Source organism: Rhamphochromis longiceps, linkage group LG8 (genome assembly GCF_057381845.1).
Source record: "Rhamphochromis longiceps isolate RC_006_pf linkage group LG8, R_longiceps_female_GT1.1, whole genome shotgun sequence".
In the NCBI taxonomy this organism is placed as follows: Eukaryota; Metazoa; Chordata; class Actinopteri; order Cichliformes; family Cichlidae; genus Rhamphochromis; species Rhamphochromis longiceps.
In genome coordinates this window covers 29,693,681-29,712,288 of record NC_140564.1, presented here as the reverse complement: position 1 = coordinate 29,712,288, position 18,608 = coordinate 29,693,681, and the positions used below count along the sequence as shown (strand labels likewise).

General features: G+C 40.0%; 1 protein-coding gene across 2 annotated transcripts in view; it reads right to left on the bottom strand.

Annotated features, from left to right (window-relative positions):
• Positions 1-1,503: 1,503 nt before the first annotated feature.
• The window catches only part of LOC146663983 (ankyrin-3-like), a 137,778-nt gene continuing 120,673 nt past the window's right edge, over positions 1,504-18,608 (bottom strand). The window contains exons 40-49 of one of the 2 annotated variants that reach the window (XM_085416951.1): positions 17,032-17,106; positions 15,223-15,354; positions 14,925-15,068; positions 7,996-8,680; positions 7,720-7,912; positions 7,423-7,506; positions 5,837-5,920; positions 5,136-5,387; positions 3,830-3,901; positions 1,504-2,994 (exon numbers count right to left, since the gene is read on the bottom strand). In XM_085416951.1, coding sequence (XP_085273077.1) covers positions 3,854-3,901; positions 5,136-5,387; positions 5,837-5,920; positions 7,423-7,506; positions 7,720-7,912; positions 7,996-8,680; positions 14,925-15,068; positions 15,223-15,354; positions 17,032-17,106 — 1,697 coding nt within the window. In that variant the 3' untranslated portion in view covers positions 1,504-2,994; positions 3,830-3,853. Of the gene's footprint in view, positions 2,995-3,829; positions 3,902-5,105; positions 5,388-5,836; positions 5,921-7,422; positions 7,507-7,719; positions 7,913-7,995; positions 8,681-14,924; positions 15,069-15,222; positions 15,355-17,031; positions 17,107-18,608 lie in introns of those variants that run through there. The other variant, XM_085416952.1, reaches the window with a different exon arrangement.

Genomic DNA, 18,608 nt, shown 5'->3' with positions numbered 1-18,608 from the left:
GATTGGACGATGTCATGGAGCAGATCCACATACCTGCAGTCCAAACCTTTTATAATCAGAATAAAGTTGACAGAAAGACAGCTAAAATGTCTTGTTTCAGATAAGAAGTTAACAGAAGAGCTGCACCAATTCCCAGTATAAGATATGGGTTATTTTGAACTTATTATATTTTGAGAGCTTTGCAGCGCTCTGATGGTTCAGTCCAAATTTTACTGTTTTCATGAACCAATTGTTTGAATCCTAGCTAGATTGTGGGGCAATTACTGGAAATATTAAGAAGTCATATGCAAAATTTGTGTAAAATATTAAGATATTTCTTTTATCCAGCATCATTGTATGTGTTTTAATTATAAAAACAGCTCTGTATGATTTCACAATTAATACCTTCTTATATAGAGCTTCATATCTTATCTTTTCAGAGTCACTATAAATGAAAATTACAGATATAAATGTATATTTCATTTATAGATAGATCGATCAGTAGTTTTTTATTGTTGAAACATTATTAAAAAAAACAAATCTCCAATAATTTTGATAAAAAAGTATAGTTGGTCTAGTTTTTCCAAAAAGAAATGCTGTATTTACATATTTGGAATTCTTGGATGTTCTTTGGTTTTCACTGTACCAAGCGGTTGAAACATGGTAGTCTGCGAAACACAGAATGATATTTTTCAGCGATTTTATTGGTCAAATTCCTCTTTTTCTTCTTCTCTACTCAGTTTTGGGGTCACCACAACAGATCACCTTCAACTCACCCCATCATTAGCGTCCTCCTCTGTTACACCAACCCTCTGCATGTCCCATCAGCTCTTTCTCTTTACCAATGATGGTTCTATCATGCCTTCCCCTTCTCCTCTTCATTTGTCTTTAGCTAACAGTAGCACAGTTTCCACCGGCACCCTGTTAACCCTGACCAATCCAGTATGGAAATCACATTCTTGATGATCTGCATGTTTAATTTATGCCAGATGTTAACATATAACTGAAAAAGTTGCAAAGGTCTTTTTTTATACGTACAATAATTTTTTAAATATATATTTTTATGTAAAATTTGTTAGATGCAGAATGTACAGGGTCACATAACCAGTGTTTAGTTAAGATCATGACTGGGCCATTGTAGGTCACAAGTGGCATGGAAGCATGGACATATAGCCCCCTAAATACCCTTATTCTGCATTTGGTTTAAGACGTGTATACAATTATTATTTTTAACTATTTATATTGTGTAATGTAATGTAGTGTGTAATACTGCCTTTACAAGGAGAATGGGCCACATGTTTAGTGACTGTATTTCATTTATTTGGCATTATTTACTGGTGGACACTAGCATGTGAGGCAAGTATGTTGTGATACACAAAGCTCTTCAGCCTACATCTTCAGGTCTTTTATTGTCTTTTAGTTTCCATGAGGTTTCTTGACGTCTTAAAGACATCGGTATGATTCATGCCAGTATTTCATTGGGCCTGTGCAACCAGAAAGAGAAATCAGACTGACTAGCAGAGGTTCAGTTTAAACACAATTTATTTTTCTGCTTAAATAATTACTTGGATCATCCAGTGTAGGCTATGTTGGTTTGTCATACATGTCGGTACCAGATTTATTATCAACAATGGATGCTTAGGGTGGATTCATATGAAAAAAAAACAAACAGAAATTCAATTTACACATGAACAGAAAGTCACATTTTTAATAACTGACAGTGATTTGTATGTGATTACAAAGATTTCGATTTGAGTGATGGGGCTAAAAATGAGATTCTCTGTTCTCATGTAAATAGAAGCAAATAAACAGGATAAAAATCATCAACGTAAAAGTCCCCTTTTAAAAACCACAGTAGAACTAAAGGTTTAAATATACACTTCTAGTATGCATGGATTTTTTTTCTTAATGTTAAACACACACACGCGCACACACAGACAAACGCACACACACACAGCGTTGCTAGCGGTCTAGAGCTAACAATGTGCTAGTCTGAAAGATGCATTGGACAGTGTCAGTACTTTCCTGTTGCATAAGAAGGATGCTGTACTATCTCGCCACTAGGATGTGGAGTGTCATTTCATTTGTAAAAAAAAAAGAAAAGAAAAGGAAATTAAATAAAAAACAAAACAGTTATAGATGACAGATGTTTGGGTTACTATGAGTGCTCACACAGACAGAAGTACCATCACACCCTCTCTAAGTTGTATTACAGTGCTTTGAATTAAGAGAAAGAAAGGAAAGCGTTAAAAATAAAGTGACATAACATGCAGCAAAATATCATTTCTCTGAAGAATGTCCCTCGGACAGAGCAGAGTAGCTGTTGTCTTTAAAGAAAATGTCCTCTGTTGAAAATCAAGCATCATTTTTTTTTCTCCATTCGTTTCATTCACATACAGCTTTTTTTGTTCCTTTTTATATTTGGGAAGAGCACGTCAGAAGACACACTCCAGGCTGCACGAAAAGTGTCGACCTCTCAATACAAATGCACTGGCTCTGCAAAGCTTCATCAACTCAAATCAGTGCATAAACAATCTGTGAAGCTACCAATTCTTTTTTTTTTAAAGATTTTATACAGTGTCATTTATGTACAACAAAAACACCCAGGTACTATTATATCTCCTTTGTTTTGTTTTATAAAAGAACCACATGGTGCACCCCAATACCGTGAGTGCAGGAGGAAAAAATAAAGCCATACAAGGCGAGTGTCTGAGAGAGTGAAGTCTTTTCCCTCGCTGTTTGTGCCGTCTTTGGTCACAGACGCCTTTCATTTGCCAAAGATTAAAGAAGTTTCCAGCTCACGTCCATGCGTGTCCTTCGGTGTTGTTTTCCAACAGTGAGTGAGTTTGGTGACATGCTCATGCGAAATCAAAGAAAAGTAACGTGTTGTCTTGCTGAAAACCATGCGTTGTAAAGCGAAAGCTTCAGACACGTGTTGGCTCCCGGTTTCATTGGCTCCGGTCTGTTTTTCCTCCCAGGGTCATGTGTGGGGGTCACAGGTGGATGTCCATGGACCTGAGTGTAAAGGAAAGTTTATACTTCAGATTGGTTGTTGTATAAAAAAAGTACTTTTCTGCTTTAGGATTGCAGTTTTAAATATCTTTTTTTGTCTTTCTTGGCCTCGATTGTAATTGTGTTTTTAATTAATTCTCCTGTTTATATGTTTTATTTATTCACTGCACCACCTTGTGGTACAAATTGGAATTACATGAAAGTACCACCTGACACTAGTTCATCTCCAGTATCTGTTCAACACAGTACAAAGAGATTTTGGACATGAAGTCATAAACAATTGTTTGTTCATATCATTTTGATAGCTTTAGTTAACTCTGGAACGTAACAGAAAGTGTCCTACAAAACCTCGCAAGTGATTCGTTTTCATCTTTGTTTACATACAACATAAGGTGATATTTTTTTAAATACTAACTAGAACATAAAACTCACATTTAGATGTCAACTAGCAACTTAAATTATTGCTAGCTTTTAAATCCTTGCAAATATTCTTGTTAATAAGGATCTGCATGGTGCGCTTGACTGTAATGCCTGGGAGTACAACAGCACTGACAATTTTATTCCAGTTGAAAAACTCAGTTGTCTTCCTGATTACATCAGAGTTAAAAGGTAGATGGCTTCATACTCAGCATACAGACATCTGAGTGGTCTTAACTCTAAATTTCAGAATTAAAGTCTTCAGCTAAACATGTCTTTATATACCATACTTTATATTAAGCAAAAAATAGTATATTCTTATTGTATTTACAGAAAACACACATAATTAATCTTTATGGTCTATAGGTGAATATTTGGTAACTTATGGGAGTTTTTAGTGTCTTTATGAGTGGCCTCTTACCAGTTGTAGTTGAGAGCTCTACTGTTAAGAATGACTCTTCCTCCCTGGTTTCTTGTTGGCACCGTCTCCAGGCTTGGCAGAAGGAGATTAAGAAAAGCAGCGAGGTTCAGCACAAGACAGGAACAAAAAAAAAAGCAAAACAAAAAGAGAGAGAGAGAGAAAGGAAATATCAGTACTAAACTCAGGCAAGGCATTATCGGTGAGTGTTAATGAAGCACAGTTTGGTTCATCTTCTACATCAGGCAGCATGCTGGAGGAAAGATGAGTTTAAGGAGTGAAAAAATGTTAAAATTACTACATCTGTACATTTGCAAATGAAAGCACACATGCTTAATAGAGAGAATAACGACATTCTATATTAGTTGAATCACTTGATATTAGTAGTTCTCAGACTCGGTCTAGTCTCAACCTAGAGGCTGTAGCTGCTACTGAGGAAACACACACTGCAACCACTGCAAACTGTATTCAGACAGTAAGGTTGCTGTTGTGAAATTGTTCTAAACTGCACAGCATTTCATAAACTCACACTCAATTTTTCAAACAGGAAACAGCAAACAAAACCTGAATGTCAAAATAAAGTTTAAGTTGCATGAACATCACAATTTAGTCATTACATTTGACACTTCTGTCATTTTACCATTTTGTATGGATAAACCAATCTTAGCCAAGATCTTCATCTTCTGTTTTTACATGCGTAAACTGATGTGTATTTATAAATCTACTTGAGGTCCCCAGTGACGATGTGGCCATGGCATTTTATCTTTGCTCACCTGCCTCTTGCTTCTCCTGACCAACCTGCTTTGCCCAAATTTTAGCTGGACTTTTAAGTGCTGTTTTTTTTTTGTTTTTTTTAAATCACAAACGCTTTTCTGGTCTTAATCGCAGATCAACTGTGCTTCAGGTTCAACTCATAGGACACTTGGGGCAAGAAGGGCCTTGAACCTGAACTAAAACTTATGCTGATGCTTCTAGACAATTTTACAACAAAACCCTGAACATTAACCACTCTGGACCATGTTATCTGTTCAGCAGAAGTTGCCATGGTGATCTAGCCAGGCTAAACATACCTCACTAACCCATTAATCGCGCTTTGTAGTACACCTCCCCTCACTGGAATGCAGTTTACTTTGGTTTATGGCTGCCTTAATGCTGTCAGAATGTGTGTCCTCTGCTCATCTAAAAGGTGATTAAGAGTTTACATTGATTGATTAAGAGTTTACATTGATTGATTAAGAGTTTACACAAAGCTACAGCTTCATGCAGACACCTCAGCTCACTAAGTCAGGCAGTTTGTTTCGACAGCAACCTCAGCTTTCACTCTTTGAGGCTCCTCCTTGTGGCCGTGTCGGGATCGCTTCCCCTTCTTCTTGCCCTTCCCCCCCGTGGCTCTTGCTGCCGCTCCTGATGAAGAAGCAGTGTCAGCTCCACCTGAGGCTACACCACCACCAACACCTCCCCCACCAGCAGCAGCAGCAGGTTCTTCTGCTGCAATAAATTCGCCTTCACTTTGCCTCCTTTCCTCTGAGCTGAACACTCTGCGTACAACCTTTCTGATCACCTGCAGGGGAAGAAGCATGTTAGCAGGAGGAGGGTGGGGGAGTTGAGAGAAGTGATGCAAAAAAGGATGAGGGAGATATGTAGAGGTGTCGTGTAAAAGTCAATGGGATGGTATGTGATAGGTTTGGTTCATGCATCTAAGAGGTTGTCGGCATCATTGTGACAATGAGGTCCAATCTGAATTCCCCTCCTTGGCCCAAACCCTCAGTTTTGAAGGGTACTGGTCATCTAATCCCTCTAGTCTGTACATGGACAGCAAACTGGAGGGTGAGATAACCAATCAATCACAAACCAAGGGCGTATGGCCAAAGGGGAAACAAATCGAGCTCACATAACAGATTTGTGCCTTCCATGGTTCATCGTTTTCCCTATTAAATTTTACTGTGGCTGTACATGGCATATACATGTGGTGTAAGACAAGAAAAGCAATGGAGGAGAAAGACTGGTTACTTTTCTGGTGACCAGATTCCCATCTTCATCTATGAACTGCTCCTCTGTCACAGAGTCTCCAGGAATGTTTCTGGCCTCCTCTCCCTGGGGTGAAAGTTTTTATTTGGATGGAAAAGTGAGAAAGAAATGAGGAAGGTAAAGGTGCAGGTAGGGTTAGCTCCAAGACTGTTATTCATCAAATAAATAAAGAAGCATTTCCAAACAGCCCACAAATCACAATGGATGCAAAACCAGGGTATTTGCCCTAGAACATATTTATCATATAAAGTGGAAAGGTGAGTATTTAGATCGGCAGGTTTATTAAATAATGTAATGTAATACTGCATCCTGCTGTCGCAACACGTCCAAACTTCAAAACCGCAGCAAAAGCACTGGAAACACCAAATGCTGTTTAAAAGACATTTATAATATAGAAATACGGAAAGAATACAATAAAAGTGTTTCTTTTAAACAAAGCTTCAGAAGGATGTGTCCATAGATGGAAAAATAAAAGTTCAGGCGAAACCCCGTTCAAAAACCATACAAATGCATCTTATTATCACCTCAAAATGAACCTTGATAGAGCCAGAGATTGTAACAAAACAATAAAGAATATAGAATATAACTGGTATCTACTGGTGTCGAGCCAGTTCGGCCTTTTGTGGAGGGTGTGAAGAGGTTGTGTTGAATGCTGAATGATGGCTGGAGTACTTTCAGTGGAAACAGGATGCACCAGAGCTCAATTTTCATTGTCACAGCAAAGTCTGTGAATACTGTACATGTTATATTCTTGCTTTAGTTTAGTTTTTTTATTCCTATTAAATTTATAAGATCTTCAAGCAGACTTTTTCCACTTTAGAAATGTGTTCCAACATGGGCAGCGTTTCAATTAGGCAAAAATCGCCACAGTTTATTTAATTTCAGCTATCCTAAGTAAATATATGCTGCTTTAATCTTGTTAATTTGTATCAAAGCTTCACTTAGGGCTTTATGAATCTATTTTCTGATTTTTATTTTATTTTTTTACACTAAGCAATTAACTGATGACTCCCTGGAAACACTTAGCACTTAGCATCAATAATTAAAATATCTATTAGTTGCTTCTAGCTGAAAAGAAGCTTAAATCAAAGGCCACCTTTTCTTCCCCCCTCAGAAGAAGTTTGGCACATTCCTTTTATTCGGTAAATTAAATATATATGGTAAAGCACAACCAACAATCCACCAGCCAGGTAGAAGAGCACAAGCAAGGCAAGCAAGCAATTAGAACTTAATACTATAGCAAAGCTAAACGTATAAACAGCTGTAGTCAAGTTTCTATTTCAATTTAGAGAAAATTTAGAACTCCTCTTTGGGTCATATGTTAATCTAAAAAAATGTCTCTTTGTTTCCTCGCACATATCCCGTCTCCAGTTATCTTTTAAAGTTACTATAGCTGCACACACATTCCACTCCATGTTAACAAACTTGCACAAAAACACTGCTACTGTCATGCTCAGCACACATAGCAAATAGCTTCTGTTCAGTCTCTCTGGTATCACTCTTCTTCACACGCTATCGGTCCACTGCACTCTGCTTCAACATGTCTCTGCACACCAGGCCTAACAGACCTTGAGTACAACCCGTCTGCGTATCACCCTGGTAGTGACAGTGGTCTCCTCATCAGAGTCGGACTCCTTCTCTCTAACACTCTCCTGATGAAGGCAGCCCAGCAGCAGAGTAATGTCAACGAGGCCAGAGTGTGTGGGATTCATATGGAAAGTTAACATATGACAGAAGAATTGGGCTAATCTCAGAGGTTAAATATTTTAAGCCCACATAACAACAGAAGGAGAATAATATAATATACAGTTAAAGACTTTTTCAAGGCTTCAAGACAAGATTCTCTGTGAAGGACCGATTCCCACCTGGACTTTGTGCTGGGACCTGTTGCCTCCGTCCTTGTCTCCTCTGCTTGGTCCCGCTGTGCTGCTGTCCTCCTGGGATTCCTTCCTCCTGGGCACCTTTTCCATCCCTTCCCTGGCTGCTTCAGTCTGACCTCCATTCTGTTTGTTGGTCTGAACCTGGGGCTCCTCTAGCGAATCAGCTAGACTGTCGGGGCTGGACGAGTTAAAGAGATTTAGGACAATACACCTGGGAGCAGAAAGACGTGACAATGAATTTCAAATAAAATCAAGTCCTACCTGCCCTTCTCAGAGCCCGGGCTGGGGCCAGGGGCTGCTGACTCCCCGATTGCGCCAGACGTCTCACTGCTCCTGCCTGGAACTGAATAAATGTCTTTTTCTGCTTTCCGTACTTGCTCAAGGATGGCATTCACAAGCTCCTCTGACACCTCCTCTTCCTCCATGCCCTCTTCCAGCTTTAAATCCTCCAGCAGACTCTGCAACCTCTCCTGCGTCATTTCCTCCTCCTCTTCTTCCTCCACTCCATTTCCAAGACCAGTGTCTGCGGTAGCCTTCTCTTTTACGGCCCCTCCCTGACTCTCCAAAACAAGATGGTCTCCTGCTTTTACTTCTTCTGTCTCCTTTCCTGATTGCTCTACCAACCGTCTGTCATTATCTGGCCTCTCTACACACACCAATCCTGTTTTTTCTTCAGTAAACATCTCAGTTTCTGTATCTTCAGGCCCAGCAATAGGTAGCTCTGTGGCAGTGGAGCCTGGACCCGGGGCCACTGTGAGGGGGTCGCTGCTGGAGGTGCTGGTGGTCTGAGTGAGAGAGAGGTCGCTAGGTCTAGTAAGCATGGACTTGTTATGGGACTCTACTAAAGGATCGCCCTCGCTAAAGAAGTCGTCTGAGCGCAGTGGGGTTGGGGGCACGTAGTTGAGGTCTGAGGGGGTTTGGAGCTCCAGATCTATATTGTCGTAGCCTGGGTGGATTGTAGGAGTACAGGATTAGAGGATACGAGGATTGAAGAGGGGGTAAAGATAAAAAAAAAGGGGTTGGAAGAGGGAGGGAAGGAGAAGTAAAGTGATGGAGGTGATGAAATGAGAAACATTTGAAACATTTAAGGGTAGCATCTGTTCAAAAGTCACAAGTGTAAGTGATTAAGGAGCAGAATAAGATGTAAACACAACTTTACATATTATAAAGTTATTTGTCGGTTTACACCCAGTGGTAACTTCCTGGGAACTGCACCTCTAGATTCTGCTTGTGGTATTTGTGCATTTGGTGGGTGAATTTTAGTATTCAGAAATATATTAAATTGAAATAAGAAAAAAAATACGTAATGCCATTACCTTTAAAGACTATGGAGGCAAAGTATTACATCCGTATTTAATCTCAAATCACATACACATAGAGCAGACATGGAGCAATATTTACAGTGGAATTTGCCGGCTGAATGGGAGCTGCTGCTCCTTTAAGCTATAATTTAATCTTTGTGAACTGCTCAGAAACACATCTGGCTCTTTAGATGCTACACACACCTATACACATCTACAAAGGTCACAGTGTGCTTTCAGCTGATTTCTTGCGACATAATTTTACAACTACGAATTTAATTAGGACATACAGTTTGGAAATAAAAAGGATAAACACCCACATTGTTGTTAAGAGAGGCCTGCCCTTCATGTCTCTTCTGAAAAAAAACCAGGCCATTCATCAGGTGTTCAGCTACTTTAAATGCACGATGTGTTGAGGATAGTTTGCACAATCGGTGTCCAGAGTGAGTTCATTAATCTACTTCTTCACTTAGAGGAAACATCTCTCCTGCTTTGTACATCATGCCATCTAAGACAGATATTTCTACACTTTTGTGGCTCTGGCTGCATTTCTCTCCGAATGTGTTGTGCCAGTACTGGATTGCTTCTTGCAGAACAAACCAGAGTTCAAACCAGACTCTGGAATTTATTCCTGTGGATAAATGATAACGCTATTCCAGTTGTACTCGATCTGTAATATATACGAACATCAGAATTGTTGTGTTTAAATTTTGTTCTGCCGCCTCTAGAAGTAGAAAAATAATCAATAATTTCAAGTACTTTTAAATGACTTTTGAACCAGCCCTACCGAGTAGACATGACCACATCAAAAAGTGGTGGAAACAGAAATACACAAAATATAAAAATAAAACCAAAAACCTGGCATATACTGTTTATGTAGCCTAAAATTGGCACTTGAGTTTTCTTTTTAAACCTACGTAGCCTTAGACCCAGCCTCACTCAAATAAATGCAACATTAGTGAAGTTAGTGAGGCAGGAGACTTTAAAACAAGCTGGACTTCATTTTCAGTAATTAGGTCAGTTTATGAGCAAAAGCTTGAGAAGAGTTCAGGTAGCTTAGTTGTGCTGGTTCAAACAAAAGGCAGTGAGAAGCACACAGGCCTCTAAATGTAAACCTCAGGAACTGAACGATCTTGCCTGAAGTAAGGAGGAACACCAGGAGGGAGGGGAGAGGATGGGGGAGATGGGGGAGGTGGAGATAGAGGATGGCGATTTTGAGGTGGAGAAGAGGATGAAGAGCAAGGACAGAGAGGAGGTGTAGAAGAGGGAGGAAGTAAAGGTGGAGAGGAAGCACATATTAAAGATGGGGAAGGAGAAGAAGGGACAGTAGTAGCTGATAAGGTGCGAGGAGAGGCACAAGGGAGAGAAGACTCAGCAGATGTAGGAGAGGCAGAATGAGGAGGCGGTAAAAGGTGAAGAGTTGGGAGTGAGGAAGAAAGAGGAGGAAGGGGCTTGGAGAGGGCCGAGGGCGGAAAGTGAGGAGAGAAGAAAGAAGGGCAGCTAAAAGGACTTTGAGGGGAGGAGGGAAGAGGAGGGGAATAAGGCAGAGTGAAGAAGTGAGGGAGAACAGGGGCCACAGGCAGGAGGTAAACAGGAGGTGTGGAAGGGGGAGATGGGAAGAAAAAGACAGAGGAGGAAGAGAAAGTGTTGATATGTGTGGTTTGAACGGGTGGAGCGGAAGAAGAAAGGGAGGTGGTGTGCAGAGGGGAAGGCTGAGGCATTTGAGGACTTCTAAGACGTTTTGGAGCTGTTGCAATTAGCAAGGTTCACAAGACAGAACAAAAGGCACAGAACAAATGTTAGACAAAAACTGGTTAGAAGACAGAACAAGGCATGTAAAAATAAAACAGGTCAAACACACTGACAATGAAGTGAAAATGTGACTGATGAAGGCTTAAAATCTACGAAGCTGCAGAAGCGAAGAGATTGAGCGTAGGACTCATCGGGTTGCTCATCTCAGCTGATAAGCAAGAAGAGGCACCATAGTCAGCAGGAGTATCATCTCTTTGGACCCTTCACCCCAGGGTAGTCAAATAATTTCAATAATTTTATCATTTTTTTGCTGGAAAACTGAGATTTTACAGTCTAGGTTTAAAGAGGAGGAGATGTTTATGAAAAGAGAAAGGGCAAATGCTTGGAAATACTAAAAGTCTAGACTCTATAAATTCCAAGTTCTAATACTAAAGTATGCGGTTTTGTGACCCTGTCCATAAAACCTGCATGTGCTGTTCTGTAGATCGCTCCATGAAAGTCCCATCCTTACCATGTGCACTTGTGCCTCTGTGATGCGCACTGAATCTCCTCCAGTCTATCATAAAAATGAGTCTATCTCAAATCATTTAGGCAAAATGACTAAAGTTGCATCTCTCCTCACCAAATCAGATGAGGAGAGATGGTGATTTTGTTATTTCTTCCTTTTTAATCCACTATTTGCTGGTGAAACATGGCTTCCTCGAAGTTCCCCCATCAGAACTCGTCATCCTTCTAAGACATCTAAAGGATGCCTGATCCTGTTCCCCAGGATCAATCTCACATCTGTGGTGAATCTTTTAATGTGAGCGGCCGACGCATTGCCAGCATTTATGCATGTGCGTGGTGCAGTATGTCTTAATTACCTTGTGGTTGTGTCATATTTTTGGGGGGAGGCAAATACATTAGCTACTCAAGTTTTTCCTGTTCTTTGTACATTCATACCTGCTCTTTTGTCTCTAGATTGTTGGTGAAAAACTCTCATCACCAATGATGTTAAACTCAAAAGGTCATGTAGGCTCAATCTGCAAGTTTGAGGTTCATGCTGAAATCACAGTCAGCGGTCAGAACGACTTTCATGGAGCGATCTAAAAATGGCAGCCAGTTGAAAGTGGTCTGGTGGTGCACAAGGACGGGATGTCGAAATCTGATTAAATTCAGATCAAGTATGGTTTCTGGACAAAGTTGCAGAACCTGATAACACCTCACATCAGATTTCTTACTAAAAGGAAATTACACAGTATGTCACAATGTTTAGACTGTTTCATGGAAAAAGATCCTGAATGTTTCACATCGAAAAGTTCAGAAGAAAGGCCATGATTCACATTTGCCAAACCAAACAATAACTTCTCAACCTTACAGTGATTTTTTAAGACTTGATAGTCTTTAAGGTTTGGTTTGGCAAATGTACACTGGGTTAAATGAGCTTTACTGTTAAGAGACTCCCCTGGAGCACTTCTATGCCATGGATAAGAGCGTCTGAAATGGGCCTTGACAGCAATTAGCTCTCAGTGTCATCCAGCTTGCGCAGAGGCTGACAAGAGCGATCTTAAACTCTCACCAAAGAGCTGTAAGATTGCTATGTTCCTCCACAACCTGTAGAAAGCTGTTAGTAATGACAGACTGTGCTGTTCTAGTCTTATTCTACTCAACTGCAAGGGTGGGAGCAGAAGCTATGACTGGATCCTGAAGCTGCTGAGGTTAGCAAAAGGTAGCCATTGGTGGGAAGTAGCTGATTAGTGCTGCTCAGTAGACAAGGGCATTTGCTGTGGAAATTAGTCACTCAGAAGCAAGAGGAAGAGGAGGATGAAGAGGCAGGGAGTCTGCTGGTCTCAAAGCAGAGGAAGCTACAGTGGAGCGTAGAGGCTGGAGGCTTGGAGGAACCAGGAGATGACAGGTATCACACATAGCTAACAGCAGTGACACAGAAGCATTAGTATACACTGTACACTTTGAAAAAAGGCGTTTCATTTTCAACTCATCTGTGAGTGCCGTGTGGAACAGAGCACATCCAGATCAAAATGTGCAAGTCATCAAAAAAAAAAAAAAAAACACTTCTGGATGTGTTGAAAAGGCTTCGCCCATTTAAAGAGTGTTAGAAGTGTATTAATGTGAGTCAACAACAACACAGCAGGCAGCCCTTCACACAAAGCCATAGCCATGCATTTTGTTAATCTACTTAAGTCGGTTCCCCAAGAAATCATCTTTGCAAAAAGATCACCTCAGCTCTGTTGTTATTCAAGGTAACAGCCGATCCTTGTGTTAAGATGACTTCAAGAAAACCTAATTAGACAGACTGGAAATGAGACCATTTCAGAATTTTGTTTTAAAGTGCCAAAGCAGACTCTAAACTCGTCTACTGAATCCAGAGAAGAGCTTATTTGGCTTTACTTAGTGCGTGTTATCTGCTTTTTTTCTTGAAGAAGTAAAGAACAGTAGTGGAAAGATTAATTTTATTCCATTCATAGCAATGGTTCTGTAAAATCCATGGTAAAAAGTTGGCATTGGATTTGGCGGCAGAAGTTAATAATTAGTCATCATTACTCATGTTCCTTAAATAAAAACTGGCAGTCGGTTAATAGAGCTGCAGTAATAGCCAGGGACAAAAGACAGGCTAGAGAAATAAAAAAGCATTATTACTGCTGAATATAATTGTGCTGTTTAATATTGTTATTGACTTTTACATGCTTCTCTTTTCAGTCCTTTGATACTATGTGGCGGTTGTTGAGTTGTCAAACGGATTGGGTGTCTTGAGCCTGCAGTGCTGCTCCCCGTATCCATCCCTTGACTCTACCCCTGTTTTATGAAGCTTATGCTTAGGTTCAATAAGGAAGATCTGTAATCACTCATCTGCATTCCTGGGTGTTCAGCTTTTTTTCTGTTTACATGTTTACGCTTTCCCACACTGTCAATCTCAGTACTGACATCATTTCTCTAGTACGATCATTTTCTTGTCATCCTACCTTTTAGACTCTCTTTCATGCAACCCACCACCTCCCCATCTCCACCGCAGTCAGAGCTCTATTTAAGCCTTAGTCTTCATCTTCACTACCATCAGTGTCTAGACTCCAGGGGGTCCTGTCCTAAATCCATCACCGCTGGGATTTTCTTCTGCTATGATGGGTCATCAGAGTCTAATCACCAAATACATGAATTTCTCCATCTCAATAAATCATGTTAAATTCTTCCAAGTAATCTCTCCTTATTGAAATTTAGTTATCTAAAGATATATTAACAGTGTGTTTTAACTGTGGAAAACAGTCAAATTTATATAAAAAATAAAGCATTTTCATTTGAAATGTATTTGAGAACATATCTGCAATGTGAGGAGGGAAACAGCACATTGTGGTAAAAGTTCTGAAATGGCCTTCAATGTGTCTGTCAGAGTCACAAACTGCTGCCATACTTCATTTTCATACAAGAGGAAAGAGAGAAATACAGAAGAGGGAGAGAAAAGGGTCTGCCATAGTGCTTAAAGCAAGCATGCCATTGTTAAAAATTGGTTGTTATGATTATGTTTTCATGTTTTCTCATGTCATGGCTGTGTTTAATTAATAAAAACACACATAAACATAACTATTGTTAAACCAAATTACAAAGCAGTGCCCTGCCCCATCTGAAAAAATCATTTCAAGATTTCAAGAAAATGCATTTATCAGCGGGGACAGAGGCGGCATTCATTTCCTTCATCATGCTTTTGTACATCTGACAAAAACAATGAAACATACTAAAAGTTTCATGCACCCAAAAATGGTACAGAGTTTCCTGCGCTTAATTAAAATCAATAATATGGGAACGAATTTCTATCAATCTGTCACTTGTCATTACAGTTCCAAAGACTGAGTGCTATGAATGAATTGCACTGGCCTGTGTTGGTGAACGAACAAGCTGACTGCTCAATAAACACGGCTCCAGTGCGTTTACTACCTGACGGTCCATTATCTGACATGAACTCAATGAACCTGCTGGAGCGTTCATTCACTTTGGTCATTAACTTCCACAGTTTAGTCAAGCCTGATTGGTTCAATATTTATTTACGCAGTCATGTCCGACTGCCTCTGGCTGAGAGAGGTGGTGAAGAAGGGTGAAGGGATAGACTGAGAGATAGACTGAGTTCAGCTAGGGTGGGCTACACTTTACCATCGGACTGATCCGGGAATACTGCGTTATCATCGGCAAAGCAGCGTGTGCCTGAAATGTTACCGTAGTCAAATATGGGCCCTTCCAGCAAAGTCACAATATCCAACCGATTGATCTTAGTCAGCACCGCGGTTAAAGCATCCGCTGGGGAGGAGAGAGACAGGAATTGATTCATAAGGTGATGTTGTGGCATCGCAAACATTGATAATGTCCTTTTATTGATTCGTTTTATCATAAACCAGCAACTGAAATATATATGAGTATGAAATACAGCAGCCATATCTACTTCTGTACTTACTTGTGGCATTTTTACCGTCCCTGTGCACCCATTTCTTTAGGAGCATGAAGCTCTGTGCCGTCAGGGAATTGGGGTTTTCCACTCTGATCAAGTTGATCTCATCCACAGAGAAATCCAGCTCCCTGGCCAGCTCTGTAACAGCAGCATATAGATAGCTGAATTGCAGGGCTGGAGTTCCACAACAGGACATTTCTGCAGCACCATTATTGACCACCAAAGTTACATGTTTTGTTTTATCTGATCTTTCAGCCATCCATTCCCATGAGAGAAATTCAAACATGTTGAGGATGTTGAGTGCCATTAATTATATATATATTTTTTAAAATTGAGCTATTGCTCTCTTTCTTGTTCTCTCTTGTTCCCTCTTTTTAACCAGTCAGCATTCAAGCTATGCACAACATCATCCATGTCAAGCTGACACAACGTGTTGTTGGCTTTCTGGAGAACTGCCTGCAAGCATGATGCCACTGCCATTCCCAGCATTTACACCTGTGGTATGAATGTGGGTGGTGTGCTTCTGTTGCTCTGCAGTTTTGCTGCACCTGATGCCATCAGTGCCATGCATCGCTTCCTTCTTTTTTGTAAAGTTAAATCATTGTGAGACAATAGCTGATCATTTCACTTTATCACTATTTACTGGCATGCATGCCAAAGCCTGCTCAAACGTGACTGGAACTCATACTACAAACAGAAAGCAGACAGAAAACGTGTCCCTAGCTTCCAGATCTGGCATGTTCATATGAAGATATCTGTTTATAGAGATTGCTCTCCAGTTGATAAATCTGACAGTATCATGCCTAACAAAGGGAAATGTGTAGAAATGCAAAAACAAATGCAGCAACAGTATTTAGCTAGAAAATGCGTGTGGCGAAAGTGGCATTTTGAATTAGTTTTCATGTTTGCACCACTTACATCTGATCTGGGCCCATGTTACAGGTTACACTTGATTGCCTACAAAGCAGGAGGTGAGGGATGTGCTGATGCACTGATTAAACTGCAGCACCGAAATGAATTACTGCCAAACAATGTGTCAGACACAGTCTGCAGCTAATGAAGGACTAGAATCACGACTCTAAATCTAAACCCACGAGAAACTAATGTTCAGCAGGTCTGATGGTTCACTGCAGCTCTGCAATTGGAACACACATTAAATATGGATTAGATTCCTTCTCTCAGCTGGGCACTCATTCAGCGGACATACGTTTGCAGTGCATTCACAGCCAGTCGTACAAATGCTGGTAGGCGTGGGGAAAGTGCTGCAGTGCAGGCGGCCGCAGGGGCCACGCCCTAATCGCTGCTCAAGTAAAATATACACCTGCTATTCCTCTAAAGATACACTCAAATATAAAGATGTATCAAAGCTTTATGCTCCTTAAAATCAATGAAGCTTTTATTGCTTTATATATTTTCTTCACCGTTTCAAATCCTAGTATCTCCTACATGTATTCAGCAGTTAAGTATCTTCAAAATTTGAAAAACATCCAAACATGAGAAGTTTTTTAGTTATTTTTTGTTATATGCTATGTACCGATGATGCTGTAGTATTATGTGGCTATAAATATCACTGCAGTACTGCTCAGTTGAGACATTTTTACAGTATATGTCCACCAGGTGGCAACAAACCCTTAAAAACTGACACATAAGAGTCCGTTTCAGTCCAGATCATTCCTTCAGCCTTAAAAATTCTCACATTTTATGATAATCATTTTTCTTACATCACTTTGTGGTTCTGTTTGGCTTAATTTTTACACAATGTGAAAGTAAACAAACAAACAAACAAACAAAAAACGGAGATGTGTTCAAACTCACCAGTCCAACTGAGTCCAAGGTGGTCAGCTACTATCGCCATGCGGAGGTCTGTTCTCTCACAGGGACTGTGAGGGCCTGTGCGAGGAAGCAAGGAAGGGTAGGGTACAAACAGTTAGTGTTATGTAATGACAGAAATTTCCAAATGAATCACATGTGGTTCTCAGTGAGAGACACACACAGAGACTCAGAGAATGTAATGAAAGAAACAGATTGGGATTGTGAACTTTAAGTTTGTCTGTTTTGGACCTTTCACCTTGATGTAACCTGCTAAATAACTACTTAATGAACATTTGTTTTTAATGCAGTGTTTATATTAAACCAAACAAAGAAAGACCAACTTTAGCTCACTGTCCCATGTCCCACTTATAAGAAAAAAATAGATTTTCTGGCCTGACAAACCTCAACGTTCTGTTAAGAAACTAAATGCTTATTTAGGATTTTTTCTGCTCTTTTGATGAAAACTGGATGAGAAGGAATCCAATACTATCTGTCTGTTTGGTATTAATTTACTCAAAGTCCATGGTTTACTTAGCTTAACACAAAACCTACCACAATTGCTGAAGCTCTCCAATGAGATGTTTTAAGGGCTATATTCTACAGCTTTTTCATTTCATTTCCAGACCTTGTGTGGGCCTCCACATCATCTGTACCCAGGGATGGGAAACATTTGCACAGTTTTGATTATGCAACCATTAAAAGAAGTAACTCTAATGATATCTACATTTAAAAAGAAGTATTAAAACGTACAACTATAATGAAGCATTAATTGATTACATTTTGATCAGTTCTTTAAAATATGACAACTGACCAATTAGATGCACCCTTCATTCCAACCCGTCGTGGCAGATGGCTCCTCCTCACTGAGCCTGCTTCTACTCTGAGGTTTCTTTCTGGCAAAAGGGAGTTTTACCTTCCCACTGTTGCCAAATGCTTTTTCATAGGGGGTCGGCTGATTGTTGGGATTTTCTCTGTATTGCTGTAGAGTCTTTACCTTACTATGCAAAGTGCATTGAGGCAAATTCAACTTTGAACCAATCAAATTTCTTTTTGCGAGGACAGAAGACGCTCCTTGCTGGCCATTAGAAGGAATGCAGGTGTCAAGCCCTTCCACACTGACAATACTTTGCAGACCTGTTCTTTTATATTAAATCTATTTTCTTTAGTTCAGTGTGCTAAATATTAGGTCTTAATGTAACGGAATCATTATATTAACTACTTTTAGGCTTACGGGTGGCTGATAACATCAAGGGGAATCAAAGATTTGAGAATCTGTGAGGCCAGAAAAATCGTCAATGACATTTTTACACTAATAAGTTTGATATTTAGTAGTATTAGTTTCTGTAATTAGAGTTCAGAGTATCACATAACTAACCACAAACAATCTACCATCAAGCAACATTCCCACTCACTGATAAAAACAATTCATAGCTTAAACTTGAAATCAAAAGCAATCTAGCTACGACAAAGTGCCAGTGGCTGACTACACTGACATGCCCTTGTGTAGCTGTCATTCAAGTGATTGTCAAGTTCAGCCGATGTATTGTTTTCACAGTGATTTCACAGAGCAAAAGTACCAC